Below are 27,664 nucleotides of genomic sequence, written 5' to 3'. Positions count from 1 at the left end.
AAAAAAAAAAAAAAGAAAAGAAAAGAAAAGAAAAACAATCGGCTGCTCAAGAAAGTGCCAGTTACTTTTAAAAGATGGATGGAATTTATTCAGGATTCAGGAAGTCGGGTTCGATGACTAAGACTTGGGGAAAGACTAGAATTGGATCACAGAAAGAGATTCAGAAAGGCTTAAATGCCGGCTAGCTAGTTGCCTAAAACATACAAAAACTGAAAGTAAGGTTCTTGGGTCAATTTGGGTGACGTGCTATCTCATTTCCCATTACCTACTCAGCGGCAGCACCACCCACTGCCTCCGGGCACAAGTCTCCCTTGTACAGGTTTCTTAAGCGGCTCAACCTATTACGGCGCCACTAACTCCTGGAAACTTGCAAATCTGGAGGCGGGGCCCGGGGCTTTGCCGAGCGCGTGTAGCCAGACGCATGCGCCAACCTCTGCGCTGTGGGACCAATTGCAATGCGGCTCTGACTATTACGCCTGCGCAGTAGGTCTCCAGCCTCAGTGCCTTTTTCTCCCGGCTCTAGCGGGCCGGTTTCTCTATCCAATGTCCACTCGGGGCTGGGAGGAGGAGCCTGCGTAGTGTGCGTGTGACGGGAGGGGGAGCAGACCAAAGCCCGTGGTGTTTGACCCGTTCGACGGTGTGTGAAAAGAAAAGGAAGGAGTGGGAGCTTCCGAGGAGCGGTCGCCGAAATGTTCCGGTGTGGAGGCCTGGCGGGTGCTTTCAAGCAGAAACTGGTGCCCTTGGTGCGGACGGTGTGCGTCCAGAGCCCAAAACAGAGGAACCGGCTTCCAGGTGACTAGCTGACCCGTCCCAAGCAACCCCTTACCCTACTTCAAAGTCCAGTGGCCTAGGTGCCATAGGCTCCCCATCCCTCGCAGAGCTCCCCTGTGCTTCAAAAAAAACTTTCTTTCACAGTCGCAAGAATTCCAAATTGGCGGGATATGAACCCAATAGTTTACAAGCTGAGCACTAGGCATACTTATGCCGGCCTGACCTTCAAGAGATTTGAACCCCAGAAGTAAGCATGAGGCCTTCTCCTTGGAGGCTTTGCGATTTGGAGGTAACAGAACGCTTGACTAAGGCCATCTCTGCCCCCTTGCCTTTGCTTTAAAAGCAAAGCATTGAGGTCAGATGAGTGCTGGCATTTAGTAGTTGGGACACAGTCACAAGTTTCTCCTGTAAATCAGATTATCTGCTCAACCCCCTAAAACTCCACGTGAGAGCTGTATATGTGAATGCCCTACGATGTGGGAATGGTGTATCACCAGTAGAAACTCAACTGTACACTAGCCATTGAGAGAATTAATTAGCTCAGAATCGACTTGAGATGACCAGACAGTTCAGTTCCTGGTGGTGGTCTTACACGCTTCAGTGGACGTTTTTTTAGAACACGCAGTATTTGTTCTCTGGGAGGTTGTCTCATCAAACTTTAGAGCTGGAAGGGATTTTGTGGTAAACACCAACCCACTCATTTTATGGATAATAAATTGAGGAACAGAGAGGTGAAATTACTTGCAGAAGGTCACATAATTAGTAGGTAGAGCTAAAGCTACTCTGCCAGTCACTAGGCCCCTAATCCTATTGCTATCCCCATCCCACTTCCTAAAGTTTGACCTGAAACAGTTAAGAGTGAATTAGCTTCTCTTTCCACTAATTAGCCCATTGTGCTTCTGATAGCCATGGGTTTATCTGAGCACGGTTTGAGTAATCTTCTTTTCTACCCATACAGATTTGTGGGAATGAATGACCTCCTCCCCACCCCCAACCCCGTCTCCAAGGTGTATTTTTAAATCAACATTTTTAAAAATACTAGAGTAATTACATTTATAATATCAGATGTTACCCTCGAGTCCTCTTTGATGTGCAGATGCCCTTTGTGTAGTTTATGAATAAGAAGTGGGAACACCTTTTGGTTGTTAGGACCTTTGCAACCGTGTTTGGACCGTTTGTCCACTTGGTACGAGTCAAAAATATTTCTTAATGGGTGTTATCTGCTAGGTTTGGTGACATATGACTTTAATCCTAGGACTCTGGAGGCAGAGGCAGCAGATCTCAGTGAGTTCAAGGCCATCCTGGTCTGCATGGCAAGTTCTGTGTCAGTCGTGGCTATATAGTTGAGACCCTGTCTCAAAAAAATAAATGTTATCTCAGTTATCTCTTGGAACTTAAGAATTTCTGTTTTAGAAAAAAAAACACCTCTAGGTTTGCTAAAAACCCAGTGGATATAATTATAATTTGTGTGAATTCTGTACATGGAAATTGTGGTACTGTATGTAAATTGTGGAGAAATATTTAAAGATTTAGATAACCCAAAGATACTACCCTTTCTAATATTGTGTACATAGCTTTTTTCCAGAATTCTGGTGGCTAACCAAATGTTCTCATCAATTAAATATTCATTTGATTATAATATTAGATCTGTGGAAAAATACAGACTGAAATGCTTTTTCCCTACTGTCTGGCTTTGTTTGGAGGCCTCTCCTGTAGAAAATACCATGACTTCCTGACATACTCATCCATCTGTTTGCACACACTTCTTTGTCCTTGCACCAGAGTATGACATCACCTGCTTTGAAAATGAGTGGGGGTAGGGATACAATTTCTCAAAGAACTTATGGTAATTTCATTGTAGAAATTAATGTTTTATGGCTCCTTTGCCAATTGCCTTTCATCTGACTTCATTTTCACATAGCAGCATCTGCTATATATTTTCACAGAGGTGGGCAAGAGACAAGGTTTATGTAGCACTTTGCCCTCTTCTAGCCCCTCCCCCTAATGCTTTGCCAGGTTGGTAGCAAGCTTTCTTCTTTGCTTTTATTTTTCTTGCTTTAGTAAACCTTGAACCTGCATTAAAACTCTCACCATTGTTAGGCTTCTTTCCATGGCTCTTTGCTTTTTGTCTTGAAACCTCAGTACCTGTTGTTCTGCTTTATTTGGATTTTCTACCTCTTTCTAGAAATGATTCCAGGTAACTAAGTCACAGCTCTGTGCCTGCATCTGTTACTGGGCAGCAGAAGGGTTTGGTAATAGATATTTTGTGTTCTGTAATATTTTATTTTATTTATTTGCCAAATATTTAAATATTTTTTCTTTATTTGGAATCATAGCATCTTTTTTTTTGAGACAGAGTCTATGCTGTCTCAAATTATGCTGCCCGGATTGTCCTGGAACTCACTGTGTAGACCAAGCTGGCCTCATGGAGGTCTGCCTAGGTCTACCTTCTCAGTGCTGGGATTAAAGATGTTCACCAATAGCTTGTCTTGACTCTTTGCATCTTTAAAGAAGAAACTGAGCTCCTTGTGGCCTAGAATCCTAGATTGTGGATACTGCCAAATGACCCATTGATATTTTGAGCCACGATCTTGGTATGTATTCCAGTTGTTACAACTCACTGTGTAGCTTATAAATGTTGATCTCATGGTCCTTCTTATCTTGGCCTCTAGACTTCTGAATTGTAGTTCTGAGCTACTGTGCTTGGGGACATCTTTTCAAAGCCCAGATGAGTGTTCTGTATTCAACCTACCTAGTCAAGAAAATCTTTGACAGGACAACTTTTTCTCTAATCAGTTAATAAGTTGGATTTTTTATCCTTTTGAGGAAGATGCTGCATGTGTTAACATTTTTCTAGAGCTTGCTTCTGAAAGTTGCCAAGTTATATGAATTGAGTAAAGGATAAACCTCACATTTACTCCAGGATCTGCAAGAGACTCTTTTTTTCTCTCTCTTCTACTGACTTAAGAATTAAGAAAGACAAAGTGAGCAAGTTTGGTTCTCTTGTGATTTGCATCACGGCTCTTTTTCTCATATTCAGAATAACAATAGGTATTTTCCTGTTCTAAATCCAAGGACTGGGAGTTCGTCTTATGTCACAAGCATTCATTGCAATTTTTGATACATACTGAGTTCTCAGTGAAGGACTTCTTTTTTATTTCTTTTTTTCTTTTTTTGTTATCTGGGTTTTTTTTTTTGTTTTTGTTTTTAGTTTTTTTGAGACAGGGTTTCTCTGTGTAGGCCCTGGCTGTCCTGGAACTCACTCTGTAGACCAGGCTGACCTCCAACTCAGAAATCCGCCTGCCTCTTCTTTTTTGTTATCTAAAGCATTTTTATCTTTTGTGCTTCTTGTAAGAATGATTCATATGGTACTGTAGTTATCATTCTTTTTTTTTAATTATTTTATTTTTTAACAATCCATTCATTGTCCCCCTCCTAGTACCCCTCCCAAAGTTCCTCATCCAATTCCTTCTCTCCCTGCCTTCAAAAGGATGCCCCGCCACTAGGCCTCCCCCCTCCCTGGGCCCTCAAGTCTCTGAGAATTAGGCACTTCTTCTCCCACTGAGGCCAGACCCTATTGTATATGTGCCAGGAGCCTTGGATCAGTTCATGTATGCTGCCTATGCTGTGGCTCAGGGGCTCAGAGATCTCAGGGGATGGTTATGATTCTACTTCTTCTAAAATTCTAGCAAGGCTTGATAATTTTTCAAAGGCTGATAAAATTAAATAGCTGTTGCATTCTTTACAGAATGGTATCTAGCTACAGTGGCCACCTTGAATAAGCTGTGTTTTATCCATGTTGAAAAAATTAAGTTGATGTTTAGGAACCAACGTTTAAGAGTATATAGACTTCTTAATAATTTAGGATTACTAAGTGCCTCAGTGTATGAATGTGTTTCTGGAAAGAGCTAAGAGTATGGATAATAGAAAAAAAATGAGGCCTCCAAAAATGAGTTTGCTTGATAAAGTATTACTCTAGTGATAATTTATGATACTTAAATTTACCAATTTCTTTCTACTAACAAATATGAAATTAATGAGATCTGGTTAGAAATCTTCTCAAAGAATTTTTTAACGTTTAGTCAATGCCAAAGCTGTGGTTTGGCCGGGCGGTGGTGGTACACACCTGTAATCCCAGCACTCTGGGAGGCAGAGGCAGGTGGATTTCTGAGTTGGAGGCCATCCTGGTTTACAAAGTGAGTTCCAGGAGACAGCCAGGGCTACACAGAGAAACTCTGTCTGGGAAAAACCAAATCCAAAAAAAAAAAAAAGTTGTGGTTTATACTTGTAATCGAAGTAGGAGGAGGATTACCGAGATTTTGAGGCTAGCCTATGCTACATAGTGAGTTCCAACCCTGCCTAGTCTATAATGTGAAACCATGTCTCAAACAAACAAACCAAATAGAAATAAATGTCCATTCAATGTACTGGGGAGCCTGAGGTAGGGGGGGTTCAAAGCAAGTCAGGACTACATAGCAGATTCTCATCTCAAACAAAACAAAAGTTTTGTCAATATCAATCAAATTAGAAAAAAAATCCATTTTTCTTTCATTGTTTAGCAACATATATTAAACCAGGGTCAGGTGGCAGTGTATACTTTTAATGCCAGCACTGTGAATATTGAGACAGACAGATTTCTATGAGTTCAGGGCCAGTTTGATACACATAGCAAGTTCTGGGCCAATCAGGACTACATAGTGAGACCCTCATTCTTAAAATATTATTTCCTACTGTGTATCAGGAAAGTTACAGAAGCAAAGATTGAGTTACTGGAAATTTCATTCTAAGTGTAAGTATAAAATAATTTCTGTTGCTGCAGAAAATCAAAAACAAGTAACTGGTACAGTAATGAGAAGTTAAGAGTGAACTGCCCTCTCAGAAGGCGAGTGGAGAAACATTCAGTTGTGATCAATGGTTCCCTTGATTGCCTAAAAATTTAAAACTACAGAGAGAAAGGCATAGGGATAGTTTCACAGATTAAAATGGAGGACAATCCCAATGGTTTCAGATATTGTATCTGCAGAATTACCAGGTTGATGCTAGCTAAACTGGACAACATGGAAAGACCCTGCCTCAAAAAAAAAAGAAAGAAAGAAAGAAAGAAAGAAAGAAAGAAAGAAAGAAAGAAAGAAAGAAAGAAAGAAAGAAAGAAAGAAAGAGAAAGAGAAAGAGAAAGAGAAAAAGAAAAGAAAAAAAGAAAAAGAAACGAAATAAACTTAAGGATTTTATTTTTAATTTTTTAAGACTTATTTATTTATTTATTTATTTATTTATTTATTTATTTATTTATTTATTTATTACATGTGAGTACACTGTAGCTGTCTTTAGACACACCAGAAGAGGGTGTCAGATCTCGTTATGGATGGTTGTGAGCCACCACGTGGTTGCTGGGATTTGAACTTAGGACCTTTAGAAGAGCAGTCAGTGCTCATTAACCACTGAGCCATCTCTCCAGCCCTGGGGATTTTATTTTTATAATTGACTATTCCTCTAAAATTAAACGATTATATTTCATGACAACAAAGAGTTGTGAGCCAGATAAGAAACAAGAAGAGTAAAGAAGGTGTGTCCCTGGCCCCTTTAAAATAAATTTTTTTTAAAAAAAAAGAAGGTCTCACTTGGCTGCTTTTGAACTCTGTATCCCAGGAAAGCTTTGGATTTCTGAAGTTACTTAATAGTTAAGATTGCAAGCCTGATCCACCAGGCTTGGCTCTGTTTTTTTTTTTTTTTTTTTTTTTAATATGCTTGTTTTGTATGTATGTTTTTGTTTTTTGTTTTTCTTGGGTTTTTTTGGGGGGGGGGGTGGGTTTTTTTTTATTTGGTTTTTCAAGACAGGGTTTCTCTGTGTAGCCCTGGCTGTCCTGGAACTCACTCTGTAGACCAGGCTGGCCTCGAACTCAGACATCTGCCTGCCTCTGCCTCCCAAGTGCTGGGATTACAGGCATGCGCAGCCACCGCCCAGCTCTTTTTGTTTTTCTTAAGACCTGGTCTCACCATGTAGCTCTGGGTAATGTGTAACTCACTTTGTACACCAGGTTAGCCTTGAATTCAACAAAGGTCTCCCTGCCTTTGCCTTTCAAGTGATGGAATGAAAGGCATGTACCACTATGCCCAGCCTCTGTTTGTCTTTTAAAGTGTGGTCAGGGTAAGAACTTACAGTCAGCCAGGCATAACCCTGTCCCCATGCCGAGGCTTTATTTATTAATTTAGTTTTATAGTTTTTAGGTATTTTTGAGCCATTTTCATACTGTAATCTAGGCTAGCATCAAATCTGCAGCAGTTCTCCTGCCTCAGCCTCCCTACTGCTAAGATTATAGGTGTGAATTACCATACATAATGTTTATATATTTTAAATGGCCAAGAAAACCTTAGTAGTAGACAATATTATAATACTTAATAAATATTTAAAACTTAGATTTTAGTGGCTATATGTAAAGTTTTATTGGAACATAGACCTGTGTATTTGGGGACTGCTTTCATACCCAGCAGAATTAATTGTTACAGAGACCAGACTGCGAAAATAAAATCACCATTTTAAATTAGTAGTGAACACCCATATGGAATAATCTGAGATGGTTCTAAGGACAGGCCTCATCTGAAAATGTCACCATCCACTGGGAAAAAAGAAATCTGGAAATATTTCACACTTTCATGTCATAGTATGTCATGGTTATATGATTATTACTTAGCATTAATTAGTTATACATAAAAATGACTATGTTATCTTGAAAGACAAATGATAATATGTTGGCCAACACTTTAATTTTGTCATTCTGGAATATATGTTAAGTTCTTCAGTTATTTGTGAGAGGTTAAGTTCATTATGAAATTTTCATTCTGATTCCTTCTGATATTTCATGTTTCTTTCTTCTAGGACATGTTACTTTTCACACAAGACAGAACTGTGTGTTTCAGGGTTGTAATTAAGCAAGGTTTGAGCCTGGTAGATTGTTTCTGAAATGGGTATCATAGTGTCCCAGCTATCCTGTGGTCAATTTTGTATATTTTTTGCCTTCTATATATGTTGGTTCTGCATCCAGGGATTCAGCCAACCATTAATCAAAAATATTTTTAGTCGGGAAGGGGGAACCAGGAAAGGGAAAATCATTTGGAATGTAAGCAAAGAATATAGAAAATAATAAAAAAAATATTTTTAGGTCAGACATGATGATGTATGCTTTAATCCCAACACTTGGGAGGCAGAGGCAGGCTACTTAGCAAGCTCCAGGCCAGCCAGGCTATTTGTCAGGCCCTGTTTCAATCAATCAGTCAATCAATTTCTGTACTGAACATGTACAAGCTTTCTTTATTTTCTATTTTCTGGTTGTTTTCAGTAAGCAATATAGTATAACAGCTACTCACATTGTATTAATGATTATAAGCAATTCAGAGATGGTTTGAAGTATATGTGATGATAAGTATAGGTAGTATGCAAATTTCACACCATATTCTATAAGGGGTTTAAGCATGCGTGAATTTTAGTTCCTTCTGGGGATTTGGAATCAAAACCCTACAGATACTGAGGGAAGCTGTTTCCTAAATAGATTATCTCAGTGTTTATTGCAGTGTAAAGATTTGTTGAACTGGGAGCTGTGAATGTCCTCACTGAATAACATTTCAATCGTATGCTTGAGAACTCCAACAGCTAAGCTGGGTATGGCAGTTTAGACTTAGTATGATTCCAAGATTGATATCAACTTGGGCTGTGAAGCACAACCCTGCCTCAGAAAATAAGTCCAATAGCCAAAGGTTGTACATAAATATCTGTAGTATTTATTTCTACAGTTTTGATTATATTTTCCTTGGTCATAGAACAGTGAACATCATGCAGCCCAAGGTATAATTCTCTATTTTTATAATATATTGATATTTAATCATAAACATGTGTTAACCTTTATGTTTGTGTGTGTTAACAAATTGTGTTCCTTTAGGCAACTTGTTCCAGCAATGGCGTGTTCCACTAGACCTCCAGATGGCAAGACAAATGGCTAGCTCTGGTTCATCAGGGGGCAAAATGGATAATTCTGTGTTAGTCCTTATTGTGGGCTTGTCAACAATAGGAGCTGGTGCATATGTAAGTAAAGAAGCAGCTTGTGTAGGAAACTGCCAGACAGCTCCCGTTGAGCGACTCGGTACTCTGCTTTAAGACTTTTGCTACTAATTCTGCTTTCTCCTGTAGGAAAAGTTCCAAAGACCTTCTTTAAAGTGTGTGTGGGAGCCCTTGTGGGGATGACTGATATTTACTCTCACGTTGACTGATCTTTGCTCTTTTAACTTGTCTTCTTATTCTTTGCATGAAAACTGCTGTGTTGCCTTAGACTTGACTAACCCACAGAATTGCGCTTGTTCTCTTGATTGTGATGAAGTAACCTGTGAACAAAGTAAAAACTCACTGCAGCTCCTAAGCACAATATTTGATTTTAATTTGTCAATTTTTAAAAGTTTTTATTTTGAGATTGAGAGTTTAAATAAACAGCTTTCAAAAAAATACTAAGCATTCCTAAAAGGAAATCTAAATCATTGGATCCTACTCAAAGACTAAATTAGAGAAATGGGCCTAGTATTTCCAGTTGTAGAATGGCATTTGGGGAGCGTAATTGCTTCACACTGTTAGCACAAGTACATATCCTTAAATGTCCTAATCATCCTAGCAGGTCACAGAGAATGTATTCTGTGAGTGATTTTTCTTTTAACTTGGCAGAGTTTGTGGTAAGGTTGACTGAACTTACTTTCATGATGTCTGCGGACATCTTGATCAAAGAAAGTTGTTTGCTTTGCACACTAAGAACAAAAGGTTGGATGCCACCACAGTCTTAGGTCTTTCTCTGCTGATAATAGTAAAATTATTTTTGTTCCTCTGGCAATAGGTGGGGGGGGGCATTGAAAATTATTTGAAGTTATCCATATCCTCATACTTTCTTTCTTTTTCTTTTCTTTTTTTTCTTTTTTTGGATTTTTTTTTTTTTTGGATTTTTTTTTTTTTTGAGACAGGGTTTCTCTGTATAGCCCTGGCTGTCCTGGAACTCACTCTATAGACCAGGCTGGCCTCGAACTTAGAAATCTGCCTGCCTCTGCCTCCGCCTCCCAAGTGCTGGGATTACAGGCGTGTGCCACTACCGCCTGGCACATATCCTCACACCTTAACCCGACTCCAGAGTGCACAAAAGAGCAGCCAGCTCCTCCCAGTTGTAAGAACAGAGCAAGATATGGCAAAACTTCTGCTTGATAACACATTTTGACAAGAGAGATATTCTCCAATCCTGGAGCAGCTTTTAAATTTTGTTCTTTTTCATTTTTTTTAGCACAGTAACCAAAATGCTTCTCTGCATTTGCATTAAATGTCCATTCATTAATACTTAGTGCTGTCTCTATTTTTTTTGTCTCCTTCTTGGCCGTATGTTTACCTACAGTTGTGCAGTGTCATCTCCTAGGACCCCCTTCTAGATCACTAGCGTCTGCAGGTGCTTCTGGGAAAGATGGCAGCAGCCTAGTATACTTCTTAATTGTAGGAGCAACAGTGACTGGGGCAGGAATTTATTATGTAAGATGCTTATGCTAAAATATGTTTGGGGATAGGGTGGGTAAGACCATGGTGCTAATAATAATTCGGTTCATAGAATATCGTAAAATATTCACAGCATGTGCTTTCTGTAGACATTTGTCAAAGGGACATTGTCAGTCACTAAAGAGTCCTCAAGTCTTATTTTTCAAACCACTGAAATTATACTAGATCAATCAAAACCCATAAATTTAGAGTGAAATATATCAACCTTTTTGAAACTTTTTTCAAATTTGTGCTTATTTTCATCTTGCTGAAGTATATTGTGCTTTAGTGCTGCATGTCTAATAAGACAGTTTCAGGAAATGTTGAATAAGCAAATAAAGGGAACTTGAGCACCATCTACTTGGAATTATTTTAGCTAAAATGCAATTTTTCTCTTTTGTGGCAAGCATCAACTCAGCTTTTGCTGTGAAAAGGCACTTTATTGAATGCTTCTGAGGAGGTGCTCAAAGCCATAGAGGTCGGAATATTTTCCCAAACCACCCACAGTCTACTTCAAACTAAATTCACTTGGCAGTGTCCCTTTTGTTACCTCTAATTTGGTCAAACAAGTGGCTGAAGCATTTGTGTAGGGTGATATCTTGAACACCTTTCATTGATGAGGTGTTCTACCTTCTGAGCCTTAACTTTTCCACTTCATGTTTTTCATATCTCTTCTACCCCATTTATTTAAAAGTAATTTTAAAGTGTCTGCATTAGATATGTTAATAATGATTTGAATCTGTTAAACCTCTGGTTTGTGTTGCTGACCAGAGTTAGATGACCCTCACAGAGTTAACCATGCAGATATTCTTGATGCCAGATCACAAGATGGGCCAGCTACTGATGCTTTCTCCTGTCTTAAAAATATCTATGAAACACAAATTTCTCTCAAGTCATTCAATTAAATGCTTCATTGCCTTCTGTGTTTATCCAAACACTGGTTGTAATATGCCTATTATAATGGCTCCAGGTTAAATGATAAGCTTTTGTCTACATTTATCAAACTAGTCTATATACTTGTGTTTCAGGTTTTAAATAGTTGAAACCTTGCTATCAAGTGGCTTCATTTTTTTCTCTAAAATTCATATTAATCATAGGAGAAACTTAATTTAAAATCAGTTTCCAGAGTTGGTGAGATTTCTATAGATGCAAATTCCATAAGGTTCAGGGCTGATGAGATGGTCAGGGGGTAAAATGCCTGTGGCCATGCCTGACACCTGAGTTCAATCCCTCGAGCGATGGAGATGGAGAGTAAGAAACAGGATTCTGTAAAGTGGTCCTCTGACCTCCAGGTACACACTGGCACTCATGTGAGTATACACATGGAAAAATGCAAACAAATGCAATAAAAATAATGTAGTGCTATATTTGTTTCTCAGACTGTCGTAGCCAAATACCACAAAATGGTTTGGCCTACAAGCATTAATTTTTTTCAATTCTGAAAGCTGGAAAATCAGACAAGGTTAAATTTCCCATGAAGGTTTTCTTCATGGTGAGTATGTGGCCAGCCATCCACATTACTCTCTCCTCACATGGGGTCAAGGCATGTTAAAAATTGAATTAGATAGTGCTGATGTCTCTTCCTCTTTTTGTAAAAGCTCGATCAAAATTGTCACCATTCCTGTCTCTGGATACTGTCATTTTGGCAGTTAGGGCTTCAAAATATGATTTGAAGAATTCAGTCCTTAATATCCTTTCCACAACTTTTTTCATATGAAGAAAGGTTTTTAATTTGACTATAATTAATCCTTCAATAATTCCTACATTAAGTGTTCTCTATTGTCCTGGCCCTCTTTTTCCCATTGGCATTGAAAAACACTTTCCCAGGATGTGTAGTAAGAAATGCAGTTTAGGGGGGTTAGAGAGATAGGTCAACAGTTAAGACATTGGCTGCTCTTCCAGAGGACCCAGATTCAATTCCCAGCAACCACATAGCAGCTCAAAACTGTCTGTAACTCACACCCTCATACACATATTGGAGGCAAAATACCAATGCACTTGAAATAGAAATAAGTAATAAAAAAGAATTGCAGTTTATCTTGCAACCCATTTGTTAAGAAAGGTTGTCTCTACTAATATTTTTCATAAATTTGTAGTATTTCTTAGCCAGCATATATTTGCCCCCTAATTGGAAATCTGTGTAAACTAGGAATATGGAAACCTTTTAGGGAATAGAACTAGTTAGCGTGTATGTAAGCTAACTTTAATTTTAGAACATTGAGCACCGGGCGGTGGTGGCGCACGCCTTTAATCCCAGCACTTGGAAGGCAGAGGCAAGAGGATTTCTGAGATCGAGGCCAGCCTGGTCTACAGAGTAAGTTCCAGGACACCCAGGGCTACAGAGAGACACCCTGTCTAGGAAAACCAAAAAAAGGAACATTGAGCATAAAAGCTGATGTGCATCCACGTGTAACCTTGATTTAGCCCTTTCCCTGCACCACTCTTCCCATGTGGGAAGCATCAGGAAGTGTAGAACAGCCTAGACCATTGGGGTGACCCTCTCCATGTGAGCACAGTTTATTTATTGGGGGTGGGATGTCATCAGGGTCTCTCTATGCAGCCATGGCTTTCCTGGGGCTCGATCTGTAGACCAGGCTGGCTTTGAGCTCAGAGATGTCCCTGCCTCTGCCTCCTGAATACTAAGATTAAAGATGTGTGCCACCACTACCAGACCCTATTTCTTAAATGAATGAATGAATGAATTTACTTTTGAGATTAAGGCCTCGCTATGTAGTCTTACTAGCCTAGAACTAATTATGTAGACCAGGTTGTCCTTCAATTCACAGAAATCCGCATGCCTCTGCCACCAAAGTGCTGGGATTAAAGATGTCATTACTTTTTTGAAAGTTTCTAATTAGGACTAGGGAATATAGCTCAATAGCCTGATATGCAAAAGGCCATAGGTAGTCTCCAACTTCTAAGTATTTTTAAACTAAGTTAAAAGTCACTAACAATGTTATAGAAACTAGTCATAATAATAAAATATCAGCCGGGCGGTGGTGGCGCATGCCTGGAATCCCAACACTCTGGGAGGCAGAGGCAAGCAGATTTCTGAGTTTGAGGCTAGCCTGGTCTACAGAGTGAGTTCCAGGACAGCCAGGACTACACAGAGAAACCCTGTCTGGAATAAACCAAATCCAAAAAACCAAAAAAAAAAAAAAACTAAAATATCCTTCCTTAATTTGAAAGTATAGGCGAAAGAGTATGCTTGAAATAAAACAATTTAGTGAAGATGGTGTTTGACCCTTGATAATTATTAATTTATACTGTTTTAAGTGAGATTTCTACCCCCCCCTTAATTTAGGAAAAGTAAAAACTATTACTGGAAAGATGACTTACATTTTAAAGATAGTATACACCTAACTACACATCCCAATCTCTGGAAAATTCTTAAACATCTACCACCAAGATATATTTTCTGTTTCTACCTAGGCCCATGTAGGATGACTTTACAGCTAGTACCTGACATAGTCCAAAAGCCCTTCCCATTGTTTAGCCATTTCTATACTTACTAACATTACATTTCCTTTAGTTCTACTTTCTGAACTTAGTATCAAGACAGTTTCTTACTGAGGATCTTATTTTGATCTACTTTCTCATTAAATATGTGTACACTAAATAGTTTTATTTCCTGCCAAAGAATTTTGGGCTGGGGTTTAAGTTCAGTGGTAGAGTGCTTGATTAGAATGCATGAAGCTCTGGGTTCCATCCCTAGTACAGAAAAAGGAAAATTGGCCTTAGTAGATTTAGCATAAAGGAACTAACCTCAATGTAGACAAAAGCTTCTCATTTAATTAAACTGATATTAGCTTATAGTATGAGATAGGTGTGTCATGAAATAAACTTTCTCCATGTTTGGGTCTACAGGCCTACAAGACTATAAAAGAAGACCAAAAAAGATACAATGAAAGAGTGATGGGATTAGGACTGTCACCAGAAGAGAAGCAGAGAAGGGCCATGGCCTCTGGTAAGGATTCTCCTATGTCTCTTCTGTGTGTCTTGAGATTAAATAAGGGAAAGTGATTAAGGCTGAGGTGCTATGACTTGTTAATATCTTGTTGAAGTATAAGAGTGTGAGATTGTGAGTTTCTAGAAACAATGGTTTTACCTCACAACAGGGAGCAATTTCCTAAAGTATTTGCTTAGCATTTTAGGCTAGAGAGTAAAATTAATTATTGTGGGTACCTGTCCTTTTTTTTTCATGTTAGATTTCTTTTTTTTAATTGTTTTATTTATTTATATTCTAAATGTTACCCACCTTCTTGTTCACCCCTCCAAGACTTCTTCACACTCCCCCTCCCCTTTGCCTCTGAGAAGGTGCTTTCCCCCCAACCTCACCCCCCACTCCCATCCCCCTTCCTTGGAACATCATCAATCTCTACAGGATTAGGCACATCCTCTTACACTGAGGCTCGACAAGGCAGTCTTCTGCTACATATGTGCCTGGGGCCACGGACCAGCCTGTGCATGCTCCTTGGGTTTTGACTTAGTTTCTGGGAGCTCCCAGGGTCCAGGTTAGTTGACACTGTTCTTCCTATGGAGCTGCCATCCCCTTCAACTCCTTCAGTCCTTCCCATAATTCTTCCATAGGGGTCCCTGACTCCCTCCAATGGTTAGCTGTGAGTATCTGCATCTGTCTCAGTCAGCTGCTGGTAGAGCCTCTCAGAGGACAGCCATGCTAGGCTCCTGTCTGTGAGCACAATATAGTATATTGTAATAATATACCATAGTATATTAATAGTGCTGGGGTTTTTTGCCTGCCCCTGGGATGGATCCCAAGTTGGGCCGGTCACTGGATGACCTTTCCTTCAGTCTCTGTTCCATGTTTTTTTTTTCTGAGACAGGGTTTTTCTTTTTTTAATAATTTATTTATTATTATGTGTAAGTACACTGTAATTATCTTTAGACACACCAGACGAGGGCATCAGATCTCATTGTAGATGCTTATGAGCCACCATGTGGTTGCTGGGAATTGAACTCAGGACCTTTGGATGAGCAGTCAGTGTTCTTAACCACTGAGCCATCTCTCCAGCCTGAGACAGGGTTTTTCTGTATAGCCCTGGCTGTCCTGGAACTCACTCTGTAGACTAGGTTGGCCTCGAACCCAGAAATCCGCCTGCCTCTGCCTCCCAGAGTGCTGGGATTACAGGCGTGCGCCACCACCACCCAGCTCTCTGCTCCATTTTTGTCCCTGCATTTCTTTTAGACAGGAACAATTCTAGGTCAAGAATTTTGAAGGTAAGCTGATATAAGTTTGAAAAAAACTACTAGAAAGCCATTTTTCCAATGACTAACCTTTTCAGTCACATTAATTCCCTTGAATCCAGAATTTTGAGTTGTTATAAATATGTTTTCCTATAGCACAAAGCTCTAGACTTCTATTTGATTCACTTGGATTTTCAAAGAGGAATATTTTAATCCTTTAATTAGGCCTATAATCTGGGTAGGTGGTTTGTATTGCTTTTTTCAATAATGCCTCCTTCTTCATGAACATTGTATAATAATCCCCAATTGACTTCCTAGGGATTTCCCTTTTATTGCTAACAAAAGATGCAACTGAACTTGATATTTTCCTGGTGGTCAGTAGAAAACTAATAAGAAGCACAGAGACCTTTTTTTTTTTAAGATTTATTCACTTATTGTATGTAAGTACACTGTAGCTCTCTTCACAAACTCCAGAAGATGGCATCAGATCTCATTACGGATGGTTGTGAGCCACCATTTGGTGGCTGGGATTTGCACTCAGGACCTTCGGAAGAGCAGTCAGTGCTCTTAACTGCTGAGACATCTCTCCAGCCCTGGCAGAAGCCTTTTAATATATATTTTCTAATATATTTGAGAAATAAATAGCCAGGTGTGATAGTGTATATTTTTAATCCCAACATATGGGAAGATGAGGTGAGTCTGGGCTACATAGTGAGACCTTATCTTAAAATTGGGGGGGGGGTGATAAGGAAAAGACTAATATTTAAGGTAGGCCCTAGAGCCAGTATAGACCTAATGAATGAAAGACATTGCAATTCATTCATCCTCTTAAAATGTTTTTGCTACTGGTAAAATGAAAGGAATACTTGCTTTTGCCCTTCCACTGTAATGTTATGAAGATTGGGTTTTTTTTTTTTTCCTTGTCTTCTTTCTTTTCATTTTTGGCAATCAAACCCAGAATCTTGGACGTGATAGGTAAATTTTCTACCACTGAGTTATGACTTAATCTCTATGAGTTTTTGATTAGTATAGGCATGCTGTTTTATTTTATGTAAGGGACTGAGATGAAATAGTGCTGAGGAGTCACCAGAGCCTTTAGAAGACTTACTCTGTCTGTTCTGTCTTTTACAGCTGAGGAGGGAGGCTCAGGTCCTCAAATCAGGGTACCAAGCCACGTCCCTTTCCTGCTGATTGGAGGAGGTACTGCTGCTTTTGCAGCAGCCAGATCTATCCGGGCTCGGGATCCTGGGGCCAGGGTAAGGTGCATGTTATTTTGCTTGGTGTAGAGGGTATAGTGTGCAAGCACTTAGCCAGTGTGAATGCTTTGGCATTTTCCTTTTAAATTACTCAGCTCTGATAAGTATCATTGTGTGTCTACAGGTCCTGATTGTATCTGAAGACCCTGAACTGCCATACATGCGACCTCCTCTTTCAAAAGAACTATGGTTTTCGGATGATCCAAATGTCACAAAGACATTGCAGTTCAGACAGTGGAATGGAAAAGAGAGGAGGTGCGTTTCCTTATGTAAAATGGGACTGACCATAATTTTCAGCCGAGCATGGGGAGCAGGTTAGGATTTTGTCACTGACCATGGATGATAAATTGGAAGGCTGTACATGGGAGTCTGCTATTGTGTATACTTGATCAGGCTCAGAGGCAACAGGCCACAAAGAACATTCTAACTTCTATTCCCCAAACTGCTTTCAGTCAGCAGTTTAATGCTGGGTTCCTACTAGTTCACTTCCTACTGTGAAGTATTAGGGTTCCTATTTCTAGGATCTTTAGGTTAGATTTATCTGTTAGAGATTAGCTTAGTTGGTATCGTCAGTTCTTTATAAATACCTAGACATGTCATATATAAAAAGCAAGTGAAACTAATTTTTGGCACTCTAACATATTTTGGGGTATGTATATGTACAGCAGGAACGGCAGGGCTGCCTCTATGTGAATGCTGGGGGCCGTGCAGCTGCAAAAGCTTCTCCTGCAGGAGAACTTAATTGAGGACTGGCCAACAGAGCAAGGATTGCTGGTACAAATAATGCCAGTCAATCAAGAGCTGCTGTTTAGAATAGATACTTTCTTGGGACCAATGGCGGCGTGGGTGGAGGGTATTAAAGGAGCTTGCAGCAGTGCTCAGATGTATGTGTTCATATGCATGCGTGTGTGTGTGTGTGTGTGTGTGTGTGTGTGTGTGTGTGTGTGTGTGTGTGTAAGCTTTTGGCATCATTCATCAAGTGCCAACTACCATTTTTTTTTGATACAGGGTCTCTCACTGGTCTGGGACTCAACTAAATAGATTAGGCTGGCTAGCCAGTGAGCATCAAGGATTTCCTGCCCTTGCTTCCACAGTGTTGGGATTAGAGGTGCATGTCACCATGCCTGCTTCTGTATGTGGGTTCTGGGCCTAAAACTTGGTCTTTAGGCTTCTACAGCAACCACTAACTGAGCTGTCTCCCTAGGCCATTAATGGCATTGTGGGGGTAAAGTGGGAAGACTATAATGAAGAGCCTTATTGTCAGAATGTATGCACAGTTGACACTTGGAGCTAGGTGGGTATGATGGTGCATGCCTGAAACCTAGCACTGAGAGGATGAGGCAAGACAATCAGGAGTTCAAGACTAGCCTCTGAGTAACACAAGTAACAGCCTCTGTCTCAAAGATACAGAACAAGCAAACAAAAACCCCAAGTCTGGGAGCTATAGACCCAGAAGCATTTTTCTTCTAAATGACTCCTTAGGTCTTTCCTGTACTGTTCTTGGGGCTCTGGTGTTTTTCTCTCTGATGTTGAACTAAAAGTTTACAAACCTGAGCCAGAGAGATGAGTCAGCATTTTAGAGTATTTTTTTTTTCTTTTGTAGAGGACCCATGTTTGATTTTCAGCAGTCACGAGGTAGTTTTGCAACCATCTATAACTCCAGTTTTAGGGGATAGGACACCCTTTTGTGACCCTTAGAAGCACAGACAGGCATGCAGGGGAAAAGCATCCACAAACATAAATAAATCTTTTTTTTTTTTTTTTTTGGTTTTTGGTTTTTGGCTTTTGAGAGAGGGTTTCTCTGTGTAGCCCTGGCTGTCCTGGAACTCACTCTGTAGACCAGGCTGGCCTCGAACTCAGAAATCCACCTGCCTCTGCCTCCCAAGTGCTGGAATTAAAGGTGTGCACCACTGCACGGTTTTTGTTTTTTTTTTAGTTTCTTTTTTTTTTTTAAGATTTATTTATTTATTATATGTAAGTACACTGTAGCTGTCTTCAGACACCAGAAGAGGGCATCAGATCTCATTACAGATGGTTGTGAGCCACCATGTGGGAGCTGGGGTTTGAACTCATGACCTTTGGAAGAACAGTCAATGTTCTTAACTGCTGAGCCATCTCTCCAGCCAGTAAATCTAAAAAAAATTTAAACACCAAGATGTATTTGCCTCCCTTATCTTTACTATCGTGTTCTATTTTCAAACAGAATGCATACTTTTAACTCAGTTATCTCTGCTTAACATATAATTATTTACTTACTTTTTTAAACTTTGTGTTCTCTAATTTTTGCCCTGGCTAGACCCAAACTACTGGGTTCAAGCAATATTCTTGGTTCTTCCTGAGTAGTCGAGACTCTAGATGCATGCCAACACAGCAGCTGAATTGTTTCAGACAGATTCATCTAGGAGCTTCATTGACCAGCAGCACCATTCTGAAAAATTAATGGGGGTCAATATGTGAATTCCAGCTCCTTGAATGACCTTGTTCTTAGTTTGAAATGGCTGGTGTATCTAGAGCTTAGTTTCATGCTTCTGCATCATTGATTGCTATTTGAGGCAACATCATTTATTTTGGAGGTAAGGGCGGTCCTGTGTCGTACACATCCTTCTTTCTAGCTACCAGATACAATAGCATCCCCTTTTAAGTTGCAATCCAAAATGTCTCCAGAAATTGCCAAATGTCTTTGGGGCTACAATAACCAATTGAGACTCATTCATCTATAATCCTTCTCAGTAAGCAAGTTACTACCAAGCTCTAGTGGCTAGAGACTTACTCTGAAAAAAATGTGCCTGAATTGATTTTTCTTGATGGACATCATTTTACCTATAGCAGTTCCAGATGCTTATAATTTTCTCCTCTTTCCCATACAGCATATATTTCCAGCCACCTTCTTTCTATGTCTCTGCGCAGGACCTGCCTCATATTGAGAATGGTGGTGTGGCTGTCCTCACTGGGAAGAAGGTGAGCTTGTAGGCTACTTTCTCTTTGGGGCTCAATGTAGTTACCAACTGGCAAGTGTGCTTTTCCATTTCAACCCATGTTTCCTCTCCCATTGTAGTTCATCAAGGAAAAGCCAAAGCATTTTAGGGTTAGTACTGTTTAGTGTGTCTGTCTAGGGAAAGCCCATACCCAAGCCTAGAGTAAGAAGTTACCTAGGCTTTGCCAGGGAAAGTCCCACTGTCAGATACTAGAATTCTACAAGCTCTTGCCACTTTTTTGTGCTTCTGCATTTTCCTCCTTCCTGTTGTCTTTTTTACATTTCTCCCCTATTGCTGATGACAAGAGTTTAGACCAAATTTGTAGCATAATGCAAGACTTCAATCAAAACACAACATGGAAAATACTGTCAGACTTTGCCAAGGTGGTTGCCTAAGTAAGGAGAGCAGTTATTGGAGGATGCCTGTGGGGTCCCAGGAAGGCTTTGCCTTGTTTTATTTGTTGTATTGTCCTTTGGTTTTATTAATGGGAAGCAGTAGACCATGTTTGTAAACTAACATCAGTGTTTTAGTAGAGGGGATGGCATTTTTACATGTCTCAAGGATTGTAGCTCATGCCGTCATGTTCATATAGCAAGTGTTCTCACCTACTGAGCCATCTCCCTAGCCCTAGAGTAGAAAATATTAAAGAATGAAGAGACATAGAGGGTAAAAGGGATGAGGAGCACAGAACGGGGCACTCACCTGGGACCACTTCTTCCATAATAGAACTGCAGAAGGTGCCTAAGCTGGGAGTGAGATGGCATGGCAAATGCCTAGGCTGTGAAACAGGAGCCCGTTCCCTAAGGGAGAACAGGAACCAGCAGGGGCACAGACAGCTAATCACATCTCAGAGATGGCTAGGAGATGTGTGTGCTGGGAGCTAGGAGGAGGAAGAGTGTGCAGTGCAGTGATGAATGCAAGGAATGTTTCCTGTAGAAAAATCTTATAGACCTAAAATCTTACTACAATATGCTTTTTAGTTTTATTTAATTTTGTGTCTATGAGTGGTTGTCCCTGTGTGTGTGTGTGTGTGTGTGTGTGTGTGTGTGTGTGTGTGTGTGTGTGTGTGTACACATACCATCTGTGTGCCTGGTGCCCTCAAAAGTTAGAAGACGATCTTGGATCCCTTGGAGCTAGAGTTATAAATGGTTATGGGCCGTCATGTGGGTTCTGGGAAATGAACTGAGGTCCTGAGCAAGAGCAAACTTGTCTGTTTCTTGGTGTGTGTATATGTGTGAGTATGGTATGTGTGGGTATAGCATAAGGAGTCATGTGTCCCACTCTATTACCCTGCCTGGTATACTCCTTTTGAACAGGGTCTCTTAGTGAACCTGAGGCTAGACTGGTGGCCTGCAAGCTACAGTTTTCCTCCTGTTTCTGTCTCTTCTCAGTGCTGGGTTTACAGATTTATACACTGCTATGCCTGGCATTTTTACATGTCTCAAGGATTGTAGCTCATGCCGTCATGTTCATATAGCAAGTGTTCTCACCTACTGAGCCATCTCCCTAGCCCTAGAGTAGAAAATATTAAAGAATGAAGAGACATAGACTACATAGGAGCCAAGAACACTCAGGAGAGTACCATTTGAGGGAAGAAGTAACATCATAAGCAGGTGCCCAGCAGGACAGAAAAGCACACTTAGTCCAGGGAAAACAAGCAGCTAGCTATGATAAAACAGAAACCCTGCTGAGGGACTGGGGATATAGCTTAGGGTGCAATAGTTGTCTAGCAGGGTTTGGTCCCTAACTTGACAAAAGAATTGATAGATTAGAAAATAAATGTAAGAAGTTTTTTTTTTTTACGTTGTTGTTGTCCAGGTTTTTTTTTTTGTTGTTGTTGTTTGTTTTTGTTTTGTTTTTTTTTTTTGGAAGGGTAGATTTCAACAGGGTCTCTCTGTGTAGCCCTGGCTGTCATGGAACCTGCTATGTAGACCAGGCTGGCTTTGAACTGACAGAGATCTACCTCCTCTGCCTTCCAAGTGCTGGTATTAAAGGTGTGCATACAAGAAGAATTTTTTTTAAAAATATTCGTTAGGAAGTAGCAAGAGGCAAAACTGAGAACTTTTACTAGGGATTGGTTATGGCGAACTTTTTTGCCATGTAGGAGAACTTGAAGTTTATATGCACTGGGGAGCTGGTGACACTTGGACAAAGACATAAATACTTGAATTGAACTTTACATATTACTGTTGACTATGACATGATGGATTTCAGGGGAATACAGCTGGAGATGGAGGGTCCAGAGAAATGGCTCAGCAGTTAAGGACAGTGGCTACGCCTAACAAACTAAGTTCAATTCGAGGCATCCACATTGTGTCTCCCAACAATCCAGGCATACATACATGGTGCACCTACATACATGCAGACAGAACACCCATCCATATAAATTTAAAAATAACGCTTTTTGAGACACAGTTTCTTTGTTTAGCCTTAGCTGTACTTGAAATCGCTTGGCAGACCAAGCTGGCCTTGAACTCAGAGATCCACCTGCCTTAGCTTCCTGAGTGCTGAGATTAAAGGTACATTCCACCATTGCCTAGCTATGAAGTAAAATTTAAAAGTAGAGATAGATTATTTCAAAAATGATTGTAATAATTTAGGCAAAAAATTAGGATAGTTGGCATTAGGATAGGGTGGCTGGCGATGACCATAAAGATGAGGACTGTAAGGGCTAACACATAGTACCTATTTTCACCTTGTTTTTACTGTCTTCAGACACACCAGCAGAGGGCATTGGATCTCATTACAGATGGCTGTGAGTCACCATGTGGTTGCTGGGAATTGAACTCAGGACCTCTGGAAGAGCAGTCAATGCTTTTAACCACTGAGCCATTTCTCCAGCCACCCTCCCTTAAACTGGATCTTACTCTTAAAGTCTTTTTCTGAGCTGCGGGCTAGTGGTGGTGGTGGCAACATTACCCACTGTCACACAGAATTAGAGTCTTTTAATGATGGGTTCTTATGTAGCACAGAGTGGTGCTGAATTCATTATGTAGCCAAGGATGACTTTGAACTCTGGTCCTCTTTCCTCCGTGTCCAAGCCTCCACCTCCCAGATGTGGGGGTTTATAGACACGTACCACCACACCTGGTTTATTCAGTGCTAGAGATCAAATTCAGGGCTTTATGCATAACAAGCAAGCACTCTGTACACTGAGCAATATCCGCAGCCCAAAATGGCTCTGAACTCCTTTTTACATTAGTGGGGATTGAACCAAGGGCCTCCTGCATGCTGGTCACACATTCTACTAGCTGAACTATATTCCCAATATATTCCCAGCCTTCTTGTTGGAATCTTTTTCTTAGGTTAGGTTTTTTTTTTTTTTTTTTTTTTTTTTTTTGTGGTTTTTGAGACAGGGTTTCGCTGTATAACCCTGGCTGTCCTAGAACTTACTCTGTAGACCAGGCTGGCCTCAAACTCAGAAATCCACCTGCCTCTGCCTCCCAGAGTGCTGGGATTAAAGATGTGCGCCACCACTGTCCGGCTCCTGTTGGAATCTCATAAGCAAAGTTTTTAAAATGCTTTATGTTTATTATCTCTTACAGTTAAGGACAGTCCTTATAGTAATCTTATAGTCCTTTTGTCCTTATAGTAATCTTACAATGTAGAAATTCCATTTCATAGAGAAAATTTTTAATAAAGAAATTTTAAGTAACTGTCCTAAACTTAGTATCACTAATAAATGAGAGACAGTATAAACCCAGGCTATCTGACTAGAGAGGTGGACCAAGAAATTCTAACCAGAGCCCAAGTTCCTAATAATGTATTGCTTCTTGTGTAGCACTGCGTTAGATGCCCAGCATGGAGGAGAGTACTTGATCAGAGGGAGGGCCATGCTTGAGGAGCACTTAGAAGGCAAATGTCCCTATGGTTTGAAGATGGATTAAAGGTGGGAGATGAAGAGCAAAAAGACAAAGCCTCTAATTCTGTGTGACAGTAGGTAATAGTGCCACCACCAACACCACCCCGCAGCTCAGAAAAAGATTTTAAGAGTAAGATCCAGTTTAAGGGGAAAGATAGGGAAAGATAAAAATCTGTTTGGACACCAGGCATAATGGTGGATGCCTTTAATTGCAGCACCTGGGATGCAGAGGTAGGTAGATATCTGCAAGTTTGAGAACAGCTTGGTCTACATAGAGAGTGCCAGGCCAGCTAAGGCTACACAATGAGACCCTGCCTCAAATAACAACAAAAACAATAGAAAATAACTTAGAGGGAAGTACCAGAAACCTAGGGTAAGAGCCAAGGTTTTAGGTATTTGGAAGAAGGAAAACATGTTTTCCTATTGCCTATGTGCCTATTGGCACAGTTTTACTATTGCCAAGGAACTTGGTAAGGAAAGAGCTATAGGGTGTCCCCTTCTGGTGGTTTAGATAACAATGCAGAGTTAAACTACCCTTTAGTTTTTTGCATGTGTATATTCATGTTGACATTGTGTGTGCACATGCACGTAGAGTCCAGAGGAACCTCTCTCTACCCTGTTTACTGCACCAGAGTTTCTTGTTGAACAGATGGCTTACTGGTTCTGCTAGTCTGCTCGATGGCTCACCCTGGAGATCCTGTCTGCACTTTGCTAACACTGGGATTACAAGTGGGTGGCTACAACTACTATCTTTTTTATGTGGATATTGGCGGTCCAAGCTCTGTTCCTCATGCTTATATAGCAAGTGCTTTACTCACTGAGCTATCTCCATAGCCCCTACACTATTCTTTCAGTAAATTTAAATGATATAGAGGGGTAAGATGCTTGAGGACCTGAGTTCAATACCCAGAACCTATGTACAACAAATGCAGAGGTGGTAGAGCATGTTGTAATCCCAGTGCTGGGAAGGCAGAGACAGGTGGATTTCTGGGGCTTGCTGGCCAGCCACCTTAGCTCATTTGGTGAGTTCTAGGCCTCCAATATGAGATCTGGTCTCAAAAAAAAAGGTAGACAGGGAAGGGCTTGAGAAACAATACCAAAGTTTATCTTTTGTCTACTACACGAATGAGCACATGCAGACATGAAAACACACACACGCAAGTTTAAATAAAATTCGGACATGATAGGTTACAGTCTTTATTACCAGTATTTTGGAAACTGAGTCAGGAAGACTGCTACAGTCTGAGATGCAGTATAGTCTATTGTAGACCTATCTGGGCAAAAGACTGATCTCATATCTTAAAAATTTAGTGTAGCTTAGTGGTAGAGAGCTTACATGGCATGCACAAGATTCTGGGTTCAATTTCAGTACAGTAAAAGTAAATAAATAAAATAATGGTTGGTGAGTAGGTATTTTCTTTTTTGAAGATTCTAAATTAAAAGTTTAAATAAGTAGAGATGGCAATTGGACAAAAGTTTGAAGAAGACATAGAATCAAAGATTGATCTTACTGGATATAATAATAGACTGAGATCTAAGACTGCAGGACAGGGTAGAGGAATGAATGGACCAGGTAAAGATTCTGAAAGAAAATAAAATGGTGAGACACAAAGGAATAGAAAGGTCCCCTTATACAATAGCTGCAAAAAAGGAAGTAAAGGTAGGGATCAGTTTGTGTTCATGTTTGTACATGGTGTATATATGTGTGTGCATGTGTATGTGGAGGTACCACTGTATGCATATGCACATGTGGAGTCTAGGTATTGACATTGAGTGTCTTAGCTATTGCTTGCCATATTATTTTTTGAGACAGCGTTTCTCACTAAACCTGGAGCTCACTAATTCCTTTAGATTGGCTAAAGAACCTCTGTGGTATGCCTGTCTCTTGTCTCCCCAGCACTGGGTTAGAGATGCATTACCACTGTACTCATGCTTGTGTTGCAAGCACATCTAATGGCCTCACTGGATTTCATAAGACAGGATGTAAGGTGGTTATCAGGGGGGGGGGGGGAGTTGGTTGTCTGAAAGAATAGTCTAGATGTTGAATTGTCAGGTTGTATTGAAGAGAGAGCTTACCAAGGACAAAGCAAAGGAGACTAAAGGAGCTCATCAATGCTGTTGCCTCTAGAAAGCTTTACCCAACTCAACCTGACTCGAATGCCCCCATCCCCCCCATCCTCCCATCCCCCCCCCCATGTTTCTAGTGCCACCTGCCCTGCCCCATGTCTATCAGATTTGACACTCCTTACTACTGTTGGTGTTTGTTAAATTGCTACTTTGGTCTTAATATACTCCAAAGACAGAAATAATGTCTTTCTCATCACTGTGTCCCCTGCACTTAGAAATTTCTCTAAAGCACCATAGATGTTTAACAGGTATTTCTTGATCAGTTTGTGTTCATGTTTGTACATGGTGTATATATGTGTGTGCATGTGTATGTGGAGGTACCACTGTATGCATATGCACATGTGGAGTCTAGGTATTGACATTGAGTGTCTTAGCTATTGCTTGCCATATTATTTTTTGAGACAGCGTTTCTCACTAAACCTGGAGCTCACTAATTCCTTTAGATTGGCTAAAGAACCTCTGTGGTATGCCTGTCTCTTGTCTCCCCAGCACTGGGTTAGAGATGCATTACCACTGTACTCATGCTTGTGTTGCAAGCACATCTAATGGCCTCACTGGATTTCATAAGACAGGATGTAAGGTGGTTATCAGGGGGGGGGGGGAGTTGGTTGTCTGAAAGAATAGTCTAGATGTTGAATTGTCAGGTTGTATTGAAGAGAGAGCTTACCAAGGACAAAGCAAAGGAGACTAAAGGAGCTCATCAATGCTGTTGCCTCTAGAAAGCTTTACCCAACTCAACCTGACTCGAATGCCCCCATCCCCCCCATCCTCCCATCCCCCCCCCCATGTTTCTAGTGCCACCTGCCCTGCCCCATGTCTATCAGATTTGACACTCCTTACTACTGTTGGTGTTTGTTAAATTGCTACTTTGGTCTTAATATACTCCAAAGACAGAAATAATGTCTTTCTCATCACTGTGTCCCCTGCACTTAGAAATTTCTCTAAAGCACCATAGATGTTTAACAGGTATTTCTTGATGGGATGGTCTCACAGCTAGCAATAATAGAGGAGATAATGCAAACTAATCTTTCAGACTCAAGCTCTTAACCCTAGTGAAGACAAGGGGATTAATAGTATTGCCAAAAGAGCCATTTGAATGGTCTACCATTGGTCCAAATTGTTTGGAATGGAACTGTCAGCCGATCAGAAAATTGGATGACAGTGAGGCTGGGCTGAGGATGTGGCTTCATGGTACACTGCTTGCCTAAACATACACAAAGCCCCAGGCACATTCTCCACACTGCAGCAAACAAACAGAACAAAAACTGATGTAACAATGGGGATTAAGAAAGCAATGAAGCTAGGCTTGTGTATTCATGTAGTGGTGTGTGCCTTAATCCCAGTGCTCAAGAGGCAGAAGCAGGTGGATTTCTGAGAGTTTGAGGCAAGCGTGGTATATATAGCAAGTTCCAGGCTAGACAGGCTGTATAATGGGACCCTATTGCAAACAAACAAATAAACAATGAGCCTGAGTGAAAATTGTGGTAAGATATTTGAAATGGAAATAGTAGTTTAGGAGATAACAAGAGTCTGGTGTGGCACAGAGGAAAATACCCAAATTCCAAGGTCCTTAGAGATAAGGAGCAGTGGCAGGAAGTGTTTTTCCAACAGTGATTTAAGGATGTGCAGACAGATGCCAGTCAGAGGAAGATGAATGTACAAGACTCTAGAACACCTTCCTCTTCCTGGACTTGTGATATCACTAAGTGTAACATCCCTGAGGGATAGCTGAGTGTCAGTGAAGACTAGAAGTTGGAGAAAGATTCTGCAGACATGTTCGGAATGTGTAAGAGTTGTTAGCAAAGAAATAAGGGTTCTAATGGCAGGGCAGAAAAGACTTCCTCCATTGTCCACTTCAGTAAATCAGAATGGGCGTTTGGGAATCCAGCTGATGCTAATCTTGATTGCTTGAAGAAATTGGGTC

The 27,664-nt window shown here is 40.5% G+C and overlaps 1 protein-coding gene across 1 annotated transcript in view; it reads left to right on the top strand.

The window, feature by feature from the left end:
- Nucleotides 1-488: 488 nt before the first annotated feature.
- Aifm1 (apoptosis inducing factor mitochondria associated 1) overlaps nucleotides 489-27,664 on the top strand; it is a 39,703-nt gene continuing 12,527 nt past the window's right edge. Inside the window, exons 1-6 of the mRNA XM_052170742.1 lie at nucleotides 489-792; nucleotides 8,703-8,845; nucleotides 14,183-14,282; nucleotides 16,652-16,776; nucleotides 16,901-17,031; nucleotides 19,644-19,734. Of these exons, the coding sequence (XP_052026702.1) occupies nucleotides 690-792; nucleotides 8,703-8,845; nucleotides 14,183-14,282; nucleotides 16,652-16,776; nucleotides 16,901-17,031; nucleotides 19,644-19,734 (693 nt within the window). The 5' untranslated portion in view covers nucleotides 489-689. The remainder of the gene's footprint in view (nucleotides 793-8,702; nucleotides 8,846-14,182; nucleotides 14,283-16,651; nucleotides 16,777-16,900; nucleotides 17,032-19,643; nucleotides 19,735-27,664) is intronic.

Source organism: Apodemus sylvaticus, chromosome X, assembly GCF_947179515.1.
Source record: "Apodemus sylvaticus chromosome X, mApoSyl1.1, whole genome shotgun sequence".
NCBI lineage: Eukaryota > Metazoa > Chordata > Mammalia > Rodentia > Muridae > Apodemus > Apodemus sylvaticus.
Note: the sequence above shows the minus strand (reverse complement) of the source record. Positions and strands in the feature narration are given on the sequence as shown.